This window comes from Trichophyton benhamiae (genome assembly GCF_000151125.1).
Source record: "Trichophyton benhamiae CBS 112371 chromosome Unknown contix01456_5.r1.exp, whole genome shotgun sequence".
Taxonomy (NCBI): Eukaryota; Fungi; Ascomycota; class Eurotiomycetes; order Onygenales; family Arthrodermataceae; genus Trichophyton; species Trichophyton benhamiae.
In genome coordinates, this window is record NW_003315080.1 from 571,958 (window position 1) to 584,135 (window position 12,178).

The 12,178-nt window shown below is 44.7% G+C and overlaps 3 protein-coding genes across 3 annotated transcripts; 1 reads left to right on the forward strand and 2 right to left on the reverse strand.

Annotated features, from left to right (window-relative positions):
* Positions 1-342: 342 nt before the first annotated feature.
* On the reverse strand, positions 343-4,534 carry ARB_03205 (uncharacterized protein; the record flags this gene model as incomplete). Its single annotated transcript, XM_003010458.1, has 3 exons — positions 343-612; positions 708-4,169; positions 4,229-4,534. 3 exons carry the CDS (start codon positions 4,532-4,534, stop codon positions 343-345), a joined length of 4,038 nt encoding a protein of 1,345 aa, XP_003010504.1.
* A 919-nt stretch (positions 4,535-5,453) lies between these two features.
* Positions 5,454-7,083, reverse strand: ARB_03206 (integral membrane protein, putative; the record flags this gene model as incomplete). Its single annotated transcript, XM_003010459.1, has 6 exons — positions 5,454-5,876; positions 5,941-6,008; positions 6,063-6,099; positions 6,161-6,318; positions 6,389-6,572; positions 6,724-7,083. The coding sequence occupies 6 exons, from the start codon at positions 7,081-7,083 to the stop codon at positions 5,454-5,456; spliced, it is 1,230 nt and encodes a 409-aa protein (XP_003010505.1).
* A 3,015-nt stretch (positions 7,084-10,098) lies between these two features.
* ARB_03207 (protein kinase, putative) lies at positions 10,099-10,866 on the forward strand (the record flags this gene model as incomplete). The annotated part of the gene is made up of 3 exons (XM_003010460.1): positions 10,099-10,395; positions 10,449-10,617; positions 10,703-10,866. 3 exons carry the CDS (start codon positions 10,099-10,101, stop codon positions 10,864-10,866), a joined length of 630 nt encoding a protein of 209 aa, XP_003010506.1.
* Between the last annotated feature and the right edge of the window lie 1,312 nt (positions 10,867-12,178).

Below are 12,178 nucleotides of genomic sequence, written 5' to 3' on the forward strand. Positions count from 1 at the left end.
GACTGGCTAAGAACGACATCCGTATACAAAAGCTATCTTTCCAGTTGGAGTCCTATTGGGAATATATATCTTCCCTGCAATGTACTTTCAGCTGTTCCGCATTATTCGGCTTTCATATATGCTAAACCATTATGCAAATGTATATTATCTTATCTTCCAATTATCTAGGCTAGCATTTCTCCATGGTAATTCGTCGCAGTGCTATTTGCATCATGACACGATATGATAATTCACCTCAAATCTATTCACCATTTTATATAGTACGGAAATTGTTCTATCTGCCAACCAATAGCGCTTATCCAACAAAATAATAATAATGAAGAATACCGGATAGTAATAGGTTTATAAATCTTGCCCGTTAAGTAGGACGAGGTGGCGGACGACATCAATCACTTCGTCCTCCTCCACATTGAGACCAGGATTATCAATCTTTCGTCTCAATACTTCATCAAGCATCATTCTCAGCCGAGAAATCAGGACTCCGATTCGAGCCCAACCTCGGAGCCGGAGCCATTCGTCGACCAGCACGCCTCTACCCAGGGTGTCCAGTGTCACTTGCCCGGTGAATAACAGAAGGCCATAGGAATTAAATGCTATCAAAAGATTAATTAGCTATACACCATAAGGGCTTGGGTGTAAGAGAAATACTCACGCGTCACGTCTCGTATGAAGACTTTACTTGTTGCCATTTTGGTGAAATAACTCACGTATTGTGCAGACCCGGAAAATACCTGGGCATCAAACAAGGTAGAGCTGGGATGCACAAATACTCTGCCATTCTCCTGGTTAAAGTATTTGATCGTGCGAGCCTCGGGGTCGAGCTCGATGGTTCCAGTCATCGATGAAGCGAATTTCTTCTCGGGGAAGGATATCGACGCAATCTGAGGGTTAAACGCACCTGATATCAGGGCGCGAATTAAATGGGTGTTCTTGTTGTGACGATTCCAGCGGGTTTCACAATCAGGATCCTTATAATCAACTGGCAAAAGCGCTGCATCTTTCAAAGACCCAAGAAGCTGAGCCCGGTTGGAGGAGATATCCTGTAGTGTCTGTGGAAGTAGAAACTTGTCCCGGCACCATACCTGGGCTTTCCGATAACCTTGCTCACGGATCTTGTCCGTCCATTGCTGGTATGCAGCGAGATCTGTCAGAAGATCTCCATCTCCATTGGAAAACGAACTTCGAGCCTCTTTGGCTTCCTCGCGGGCTTCCCTTGGACTTGCAAACGGGCTCTTGACTGTCAAAATAGCAGCGATGGTCAAGCATGCTTCTATACATCCAAATATCACACCATAAACCATCAATTTGGCACACCGCAAATCTGCAGGAATCATGGATAAATAGCGTCCAAGGGCAGTTAGCTGGTCATTGTCAAGAGCCCCCATGCGATGGAGCATATGCAAGGCTCCGCCCACAGCAACGTTGTCTGGAGGTGTGAGAGTGTTTGCAAGGAAGTCAGGTACATTTTGAATCCCTCTCATCGCCTTTACAGAAAGGCAAAGCTGCTCAAGGGGAACACGCCGGATTTCTGGCTCAGGTCGGGATGCCATATTCTTCTCAGCGTTTCGAGTGTACAGTTTAAAGCAGATACCGTTGCGAACACGTCCAGCTCGACCTCGACGTTGCTTGCAAGCTGCTTGGGAGGCCCATGTTTCTTCTAGTCGTACTATGTTGTCGACTGGGTTATATCGTGTCTCTTTGACTCGGCCAGTATCTATAACGGCCACTATATCCTCGATCGTAATGGATGTTTCTGCAACATTTGTGGCTGCAATCACTTTTCTCTTTCCAGTCGGCGGTGCATTGAAGACTCGTTTCTGCTCATTTGGGAGCAATGAAGCGTGCAGAGGAAGTAAGTGGGCAAAATGTAAATGCTTCATGGAAGACAAACATCTGTCTATTTCCATTGTTCCTGGTAGAAAGATCAAGATTCCACCCGGTTCATTTCCGAGCTGAGCATCAATGTGTTGAACAGTGCTGGATATAAGATCATAATTGATTCCACTGCCCAGCTTCTGGATAGCTTTGCCCAGCGATTGTTCGCTTTCGTCAGAGCCCTCATATGGCGTGTTTGAATCGAAGCCAGTGCTTCGGAGCACATCATCCAGATATATGTCTTCAACAGGGAACGTCCTACCCGGAATATTGACTCTTCCAACCTGCTTATCCCCACCAAAATAGTTGATGAACATATTGGCGTCTAGAGTGGCACTCATCAGGATCAATTTCAGGTCCTTTCGGATTCTCAAAGCTTCTCTCAGTACGGCAAGGAGAAAATCAGTATCCAGACCTCTCTCATGGACCTCGTCAAGAACCACATGGCTGATATCGGCTAAAGCTTCAACAACACTTTCGCCGGCCGTTTGCAGACGTCGTAGTAGGACACCGGTGGTCATAAATGTGATCTTAGTTACACCTGGTTTTGATTTTGAATCACCTCGAATAATATACCCAACATCGTCACCAACGCTTGAACATCGTTCTGCACTAACGCGATCGGCAAGACCTAGGGCAGAAATTCTTCGTGGTTGTGTGCAAACAATATTTGCGGATGAACCAAGGTCTCGCCGTATCAAATCATCCAATATAAACTGGACACATTGAGTACTTTTTCCACTACCTGTCTCACCGGAAATAATTGTGACCTGGTGTGAGTGAACTTCGTCCAGAATTGCATCTTGGATATCCCACGCTGGCAGAGCTTGTCTTGCTTTGAGCATCTTCTGCTGCTCAGGTGTAGTCTGTTTGGCCTCCCAGCTACGTCGGATGTCATTACTAGCAGGGCCCTTAGGCCGAAGGGCCATTCCTCTAGCCAACTTTGACTTTGACCCTTGATTAGAGGTACGAGGTAAATCGTTCTCGCCGTTCAAATTATCACCGGCCTCCACAGAAATGCTTCGTAATTTCCCAGGATTCTCCAAAATGCAAGGTAGGTTCTCATTCAGCCAGTCAATTATGTTAAAAATCATTGGCTCCCCTCTAAGATCGGCCAGGGCATGTTGTATTGCTTGTCGTGTAGCACTCAGTCGGATATACGCAGGTATTTCCTTTGTGACAATGGCCACAACAGGAGGACTTTCGGGGTAAACAGCTCTCGCTGGGTTCCAGAAAGAGTATGTAATAGATGGTAAAGTCCCATGTTCTGACATGATTTGGCATGCGTTTTTAGATAGCCTTTCATATTTGGTATCAAAAATAGCCTCTAACGTTTGATGTTCTTCCTCCCAAATAGCATTACCGTTGACCGGACTTTCAGATTCAATATCAAGGTCTCGACTGTAAATCAACAGGTGTTGCAGAGCTTCCGCCGCAAGTCGTTCATCGTTTCCATACTTATCGAGAACTGAGCTGCAGAGATCTGCAGAGTATCCAGCAGCAGAGAGTCGTTTTATTTTAGACTCTCGTGCAAGGTCGTTGCTTGCCAACGTTATGCCAGCGGTATATCCTTCCGGTAAACTCCACGGAGGAAGGTCATCTTCCGGTATATGGATGAGTAGCCACTCAAGAGCTTCCTCTCTATCTTTACATTCTGAAAGTGCTTCTTCAACATGGCGGGTTCGGAAGCCAAGCTTCACAAACTCATCCATCATGCTCCTTCTTCCACTCTCAGATATTTCAATCCCGTACGGATTCCAAACAGCTCTCCTTCTAATAAGTTCTTCAACTCTCCCACGCACTTTGTCACCCATATCAATTTTCGGCGCCTTTAGCCAGCGGCCCCCTGTATTCCCACTGCCGCTACCTCCACCTGACGATAGCCCGAGCTGGACACGATCCTCTTTCTGTTTAGCTGGTTCCTTCGCCTTTTGTTCCTTCCGCCGTGTAAGTTCAGCGACGGCATTATTCCTTTCTTGGAACGTCGTGAAAGGATCAGCTTCATACATCCAGCCATTTCCCTTTTTAACATCTTCAGCCTTAAGTGCGGCAAACTGGTCTTTCCATAAATCACGAAAAGTTGGAGGCATCATCATATGCAAATTCCGCATATTACATACTCGAAACAGAGCATAGGCAGCAGCAAAGTGGCGGGCTTCCACAGCTGTCGGTTGTGTGCCTAGTTTCCTGTGGGAGGGAGGCAGGCGGAATGGGGGTAGTGTCACTGTGTCGTTCGTTTTGGGGTTAACCTTTTTCAATATCACATCTGCCAGAAAGCCATCTGCGTTTTTAGTCTATTCCGTCAGTATCATCATGACAAAACATGGCAAATATCCAATATATAATAACTTACCATTGTGTACTCGGGCTTTGCCCACTTCTGCTTTTGACAATGCTCCGAAAGCATGTTAACAGGCAATTTGCCTGTCCATGATGCCCCGCCTATAACAGCCCTCACGGAGGGCTTCTTGGGCTCCTCCGGATTGTTCGCGGCCTCCCCTCCAGCATCTTTGCCTTTGGACTTAGCTCCAGCTTTCGATTTCTTAGCTTCATTTTTCTCGCCCGCAGCAACAAAGTCAGATATGGAGATCTCTGCTGGCTGCGAGCTCGAGGATTTTTTGGGCCCAGCACGATTCCCACCGCCCTTCTTTGGGCCCATGATCCTGAGAGCGCGACGAAGAATCAGCTGCTGTTTGGCTGAATATCAATCAATCTTCAATCATCCCTCGAAAAGCAAGAAATTGTGTCGCGAATTTTGGCTTAGTCAGCGATAGATAACCTTGATAAGCACGAAACGATAAGCGATAAGAAAAAGATAAAGCAAACGTCGTTGATGAATGAATTCAGAAAACATGCATGTTAACCCCCTATACCGAGTGTCATACCAGATCGCATATTCTGAAACCGTGGGTTGAAACAGCGCTCCCTTCCCATAACTCCCGCCAGTTGGATCATCATTGTACATTTCATTCATCCCCGTACTGTTCCCCTAAACGCCAAAACAAGCCCCAACATGAGAAGCATGAACAACATTAGATATCGTAAAACATGCACCACACCAAATAAAGCCAACCTACAGAACCTTGAAAGTCGAGTAATCAGAATGAAACTAAAAGGCCGGAGGCCGAGAGGGGAAAAGGGAAGTGGCAAAGTGAACCCTGCCACCGTAAGAATTGATGGTCCTATCCCCAAGTAGGGAATATGATATTTGCGAGGCCGTAAGAATTGGATAGCATCGTCTGCGTTTCAGATATGGAAGAGCTTCGTGAATTTCGTAGTGAGCACCAGGTAGTAATAAACGGGCTATTAGATTTGGTGGTAGAAGCCTCACTACTAGTGTCGGAGATGCTGTCACTGTATTGAAACGTAGGGAATAGGGACGGAATAATCTTTGATAGAGGAATCCGAACCATTGGCAGGCAAGCACAGATAATAGCTGTGTTGGCTTCGATTGTTGTCCATAACGTTGAAAGTGTCGTCCCCTCATTCACGTCGCTCGCCTTAGAAGACGTATTAAGGGTAAGCATGCGTGCAATAGAAGTCCCACAGACACTGGAAAGCGACGAGAGTTAGCCAGGTTATCCTTGGTTTTCACATAAGGTAAGATACAGGAATTCATACAATATCCCTAGTGCAAATACCAGATTCAATGCAAGTTTCTGGCGTCGGGGCAACTTCAACCCCTTAATGACTGGCATCGGGAGAAGCAAGATTATGACATCCGTCAAGGTGTGCAATGCCGCGTTTGCATACCAGAAAGCAGTAAGATTGACGCAAGTCCCTGGCAAATCTCTTGCCCAGGCTTTTGGGATTGGGTCACACTGAAAAATCGTGACAATAAAGGTGGCGACTGTGTAAAGCATGATATAGACGAATAGGACGTCGCAGATAAGTTTGAATCGAAACCTCTCGGTATCAAATATCTTGCGGTATAAGAGCAGAATTGAAAGCTTCGTCATGTTTATAGTCACTCTATAAAGCATTTGCAGGGCAAAGTATAGCTACAGTGGTAATGATGAGTCAGTCTAAACATGCATAAAGACACAGTCATTAACAACAACTGACCTCAAGAGCTATTTTCAAGTCATCCTCGGGCACATCAAATGAAGGTCGCCCATAGCCATGATTAACAGCTATACGGAGGTTAGATACGTGGCATGGATATATCAGTTGGATCTAAAACGTACCCACAACGTTGATAACGTTCATGGCAACACAAATGATCTACATATATACATATCCAATTAGCAACTTGAATCTAGTACACAAGCCCGAGGAGACTTACCAACGATCCTATAATAACGAAATCATCCGATGCCAGCTTCTTGCTTGTCACCAGCCGAACAATAACGCGGTTTATAACAAGAGCAACTGCAACGCTCGTCATGGCAATATCAATGATAACCATGCTAGAAGCTGGTCCACCGAGTCCAAACGACCGCACTGAAAGGGCGACGGGAGTCGTTAAGTGATCAAGGATCGGTGCCATTTTCAGTAAAAAACAAAGATATACAGAGACCAGGAAGAAGGCCGCGCTTAATGGGAATAAACACAAAGCAGAAACAAAAAGAAAATGAGAACAAGCTGGCAAAGAACAAAACACAGAGAGCAAAGTAGATTTGTTTGAGACTTAGAGGGAGAAAAGTAGAAAGAGAAAAGAAGTAGAGCCAGGATATAGAAAAAAAGAAGCACAGAATCTGTTTTGCGTCACGTATTTAGCCTATAGTCTAGACAAGAGTGCGGAGAGATATAAGTGGGTATATATGCGCGTGAACCCAGCACGCGTTAGTGATAGGAAATAGAGATATCAAGGAAATAGGAGAGATAAGAAGAGCATCAAGCTCATACGATGAGGCTGAGAGGAGAGAGGAAAGAAGGGTAATAGATAATGACTTTGATGAAAGTCTGGATGCGAACAATTACATATTTATCAGGGCGCTGGCTATCTTCTTCATTAGCTAGTAAGTGGTTAACTGTTACTAGAAAAGAGTTCCTTTCAATATATTTAAAGGCATCTGAGGCAGTGAAGTACAGATCTTCTTGCTGCCAACAAGGAAAATATAAGCATGAGGGGGAAGACTCATGCGCAGAACGGTATCTGAAACAAGCGTTCGGTCCAAGCTTGAAGAGACTCGAGATATTAGAATGGCTTCGTCTTCCGTGGGAAATAAGAGATAGATATGGTGCTCGTTTGAAACAGGCACGCATGCCATGGCTCGGACCAGTCCGCAGCAATGTAGTACACCAATAGGCTAAGGGAGCCGACAATCCCGACTATAGGATGCTAATGACAGGATCTGCCGTGCAGAGTTTGTCCCATTATGCAGATACTTAGCTTCGGGGGCCGCAAGAATTTGCTTATGAAAGGATGACTCCATAACATGCTGACTCCGGTGGGTAAAGGGGCCAATAGAGATAGGCAAATAAAAGGCCAAATATTCCTGTTAAGCCTTACACAGAAGCTGAGGATATCAAGTCCAGGGTTATGGAAAGGTGGGTATAAGCCGACTCGTGTTACCATGCTTGAGAGCCCAAACTTGACCGCGGTACTTGCATTTCAAAGCCGTTGGCACCAGATGCTGTAAATGGCTCTAAACCAACTGATATCCGGTTTCATCAAATAAAGGGAATTGTATGGAAAATGCGGCATAATAACCAGTAAGACTTATTGAAATAGATTATTAAATAAAGAAAGAGAACCACGTATGAAGGATGAAGCCTGCTCAGCCTTAAACTAAGCACCTGCATGATGATGATCATTCCTTCAGGCACCGAAGGCGAGCAAACCATAAATAGAATCACAGTATGTTCGGCCTTCGCTTCAAGCCAGGCTGTAGCAGAATAAAGAGTATGATATACCCCTCTACCCTGGTATAACAGGCTGAAATTTCGCTGATGCGCCTCAGATGACACAAGGCAAGATACGAAGGTGTTCCTGTTCTGTCGTTGGCCTCTAGCAGGAAAACATACAGTCACGTGTTGGTCAGATGACACATTTAACTAGTTAAAGTTGTGGCCCAGTGCCAAGAAAAAGCCGGCCCGGTTGCAACCTTAACTCGTGTATAAAAGTTAAAATCAGGGTTTGGATTTTCAAGGAGAACAAGTTGTACGTAGGTCTCTCGTCAGTGTCAGTTGAAGGCGTCAGCAATTAGAACGAGATAATAGTGGCAAGTGCTTATTCGTATTGTAATCATAAACGTTGTTGTCAAACTGTTACGGAATAAATATGTAAGTGAAGTTCGACTTGGCCGACTAACTTATGGATGATGCTTGAGAAGTGAGGCATTTGTATGAGCGAGCAACTGCTTTAGATTCCAATCATCATGACGCAAATTTGGCTTCAAATCCAAATATTTAATCACATATCTACGACCACTTTCCTAGGGGTTATCAATTTGTCCCTCTACCTGCCACGTGAACCCATGAAAACGACAGCAATGTAAGTGATCTATCCCTGCGATTCGTTGAATAACTCCTTCGAGTAAACGACCCTCCCATCTTTGTAGGCATGAACTGATGTAACTCGGCGATGGCCTTTGAATATTTGGCCAGACACTCGCATATCAGGATCGGCAGCCGAGTCATGTTCACCACCACTATACATACAATTAGCAGTGGTTGGGGCATGGTGCATTGCGGAAGGGTACTAACGCAATTTCAATCCTATCCACACCATCTAGCTTGTAGTTTTTCCCGACCTGGGTTTTTATGTTCTCCTCGTATTCAGGGATGGGCTTCGTTCCTTTCCATACAAACTCGAGTAAGCTCCGAGCGGTGCTCGAGAATGCGCGACGAAAGGAAGACATAATGGTTGTAACCAAAGAAATTGGCGTTTTGATAGAGCTAGCTTGTGGAATGACAACATAGATTGACGAGCAGAACTTAGATTTCTTCGTCGCATATGGCACCAGGGAGCTACTTAAATACTTCCTTACGTCTAGCGCCCGAACGTATCTATAAATTATCAATGCATGGCCCCATTCTATGCTAAGCGCCGTAATCATACTGCTAGAAATTGGAAGAAACCTTTCGACCTCTCTGAAATACTCATCGATGCAGCTTAGCGCCGTTAACCAGAGTCTCGGGTTAATCCAGAATCATACCAAGGTCAGGAAGAAGGGTAACGCTTTCTTGATTGGTTCCTAAATATAGCCACCCCCAAACATGTTACAGATGTTGTCAACACAAGCTTGTACACTGGTGATTATCGCTGAGTTATCTGGCTATCAAGTTCGCCAGTAGGCCAACTAAACAGCTTGTCAACTTACGTTTATCATCCCCCCTGAGCTACTCTAAAAATAACCAGTTGCGCCAAGCCACTAATCAACTAGTTGACTAACTAGTTAGTTAACTAATTTGGTTACAAGCTAGTTTAACGACTGAATTTGACAATCCAGCGCTTTAGCAACCACAGTAAGGAGTACAACCAACCTGATTTTACTATCTTATTCGAAAGCCACCTGAACGAAGACATGCTCCTCAATGAATAACCATGCGTCAATCTCTCAGCTTAGTATTAAACCCTCTTAAGCTTCTTCGACACCCCGCCTGGCCCTATCCGACAGCTCTCGCGCCAAAATTGGAGTTAAGCCAACCAGTTGAGGAAGAAAATTCACCATATTATGACCCATTATACTTTTACCCAGCACGACTGGGAGAGGTTCTCCATAATCGTTACCAATTAGTGAATAAGTTGGGCCATGGTAGTAGAGCGACGGTTTGGCTTGCTAAAGACCTTCACCGGTGTGTGGCCTCGACAACCTTAGCATTTAATCCAAACATACTAACTCCTCCTAGATGGCGCTGGCTCAAGGAAAAGTATGTGGCAGTGAAGATAAATTCCAATCATGATACCCGTAAAATTTCCGGGGACTCTGAAATAAATATCCTTCGTCATATTTCGACAGCGAATCCCCGACATACTGGCTGGCACTTCACTCGTCATCTGCTTGACACATTTCTTCTCGAAAATCCTACTTCGAAGAAACTTCACGCTTGTCTTGTTTTTGAGCCCCTACGGGAAAGCCTTGGGCGCTACTGTAGAAGATGGGAAGATGGTGTGATGCCCCCGGAGATATTCAGAATAGTGCTCCAGATGATTCTCCAAGCACTCGACTATTTACATTCTGAATGCCACATTATTCACACTGGTAGGCATTTTGCTGTATGTATAGCTCGAGAAATTTACTAATCCAAAACTTAGACCTCAAACCGGATAATATTATGGTGAAGTTGGAAGATACTACTCTTCTCTCCCTCTCTGCCAAAGAAGAATATAGTAACCCATTACCTCAGAAGCACTACGAGGATGGGCGCATCATATATCGTTCTCGCAGGAACTATGGTCCATTAAAGAGGATTACCGGACTTATTGAAATTTTGGACTTTGACTTATCGGTTCGTGGCGATGGTCCTGTTAACCATGATGGGTGTATCCAGGCAGAGGTATACCGGGCGCCTGAGGTTGTGCTAGATAAAGGATACAGCTATAGTGCTGATATCTGGAGCTTAGGAGTCATGGTGTGTTGAGCTCTTGAAGTCCTTTTTTCTAACGTTTGAACTAATTGATAAAGCTGTGGGATTTCCTTGAAGGCAGAACCCTTTTCCAAGATGTCGACCCTCTATATGTTGAGGAGTATGATGATGAACGACACCTCGCGCTGATAACTGCACTCCTAGGCCCTGCGCCGAAAGACCTACTTGACAAGGGCAAGCGGACAACAATGTTTTACAAGCCAGATGGTAAGTGCTGGTCTAGTGCCATACATGATTGATCGCAAACTAAGACACATGATAGGAACTCTGCAAAATCCGTCACTGATTCCAGAGAACTTCACTTTCCAAAATACGATCTGCAATATGAATGGAGAACGGAAGAGAAGATTCATCAACTTCGTGCAGCGGATGATCAAATGGCGACCAGAGGAGCGCAGTACTGCAAAGGAACTGCTCAGTGATCCGTGGCTACACGAGGACTTTCCTAACGAGTAAGCCTGCATTACACCCACAACTGTACATATTTATAGAATGTATAATACTATCATTCTGGCTTATAATTCATGAAAAAGTCCAATTTTGCCTTTATACCTAATGCCAATGATGTACTAAGCCGAGATATATATGCTCCTGGACATACTAAACAGAACTGCTGGTTGCCCTCGACGCTATATCCGCAGTGGATCGTGGTACCTCAGTCCGGGGAACTTTACCCTACCACTATCTCTCTCGTAGGCACCATAATTGTAAGAAAAGAATGGAGTTAGTTTTATATGGGAAATATGTTGTAGTCGGTATAGGTAAACACATAAACAACCGTTCATGAGTTCAACCGGCACAATGGATGGCGAACTTCGTCCACGATCTGGGCCTGTAGGAGGTTTTCGAGTGATAGAAGTTCGATGGGCGATAACTGGACCATGGAGGTTCAGCATAGTAAGCAGTGATGGCAATGAGGTATGAAGCTGAGGAGGTGATATAAAGAAAGGCAACATCTAGCCAAGTCAGCGCTTCATGATAGCTGGAGGTCAAATCATAGAGGATATTAAGATCGTAGGGCAATCCAGCGCCGGGGTATATGTATAGTCAATGACGCATGCAAGATGTTACCCAGGGCTCCAAGTTAGATCAGATAGAAATATATTCGCATCAAACCCTAGAGTGTAAAGGCCATCCAGTAAACTAAGCATTAAGCAGAATATATCAATCAACCAATGGGTGAGTCTACATTAGGGGTAGACAGGATGAAATTATATTTTGACAGTATCCTCTCCGCGTATTCATTCCGAAAACGGATTCAAGGCCCTTATTGTGATTTGGACATTGATATATCGTCATTTGGAGTTTGAGGCTTTGCATCAGACCCAATGGTCTCCTTATTCCTTGGCTAATTTGAACATATGCTCAACCTTTTAGCAGAATGGCATATCGTTTTCATCGTCTTGCCGTAGGTATTTCTGTAACGTAGTCGGATACCCGCTGAGCTGGACGTGGAACACTAAAAGATCCTAGACACCATAGTATATTTGTATTATTGACTGAGGAAGGTGATTGAAAGATATTCACCGCAGGGCTGAATGGAGGAGCGTTGAGGTATAATAGAGCTGATGATGCTTCATATCTGGTATCTGGGTATTTACTACACATGGACATCGCATTGCGGAGGTGAATTAATATTTGATTCACCAGTAGGTAGTTAGCGAGTAAATGAATTACTCCTTAACAGCGAGACGCTAAAAAATTCACATTGCCACAGCAACTCCATAGATAACCATGAAGACAGCAGAGGTACAGTACACCTAAGGTA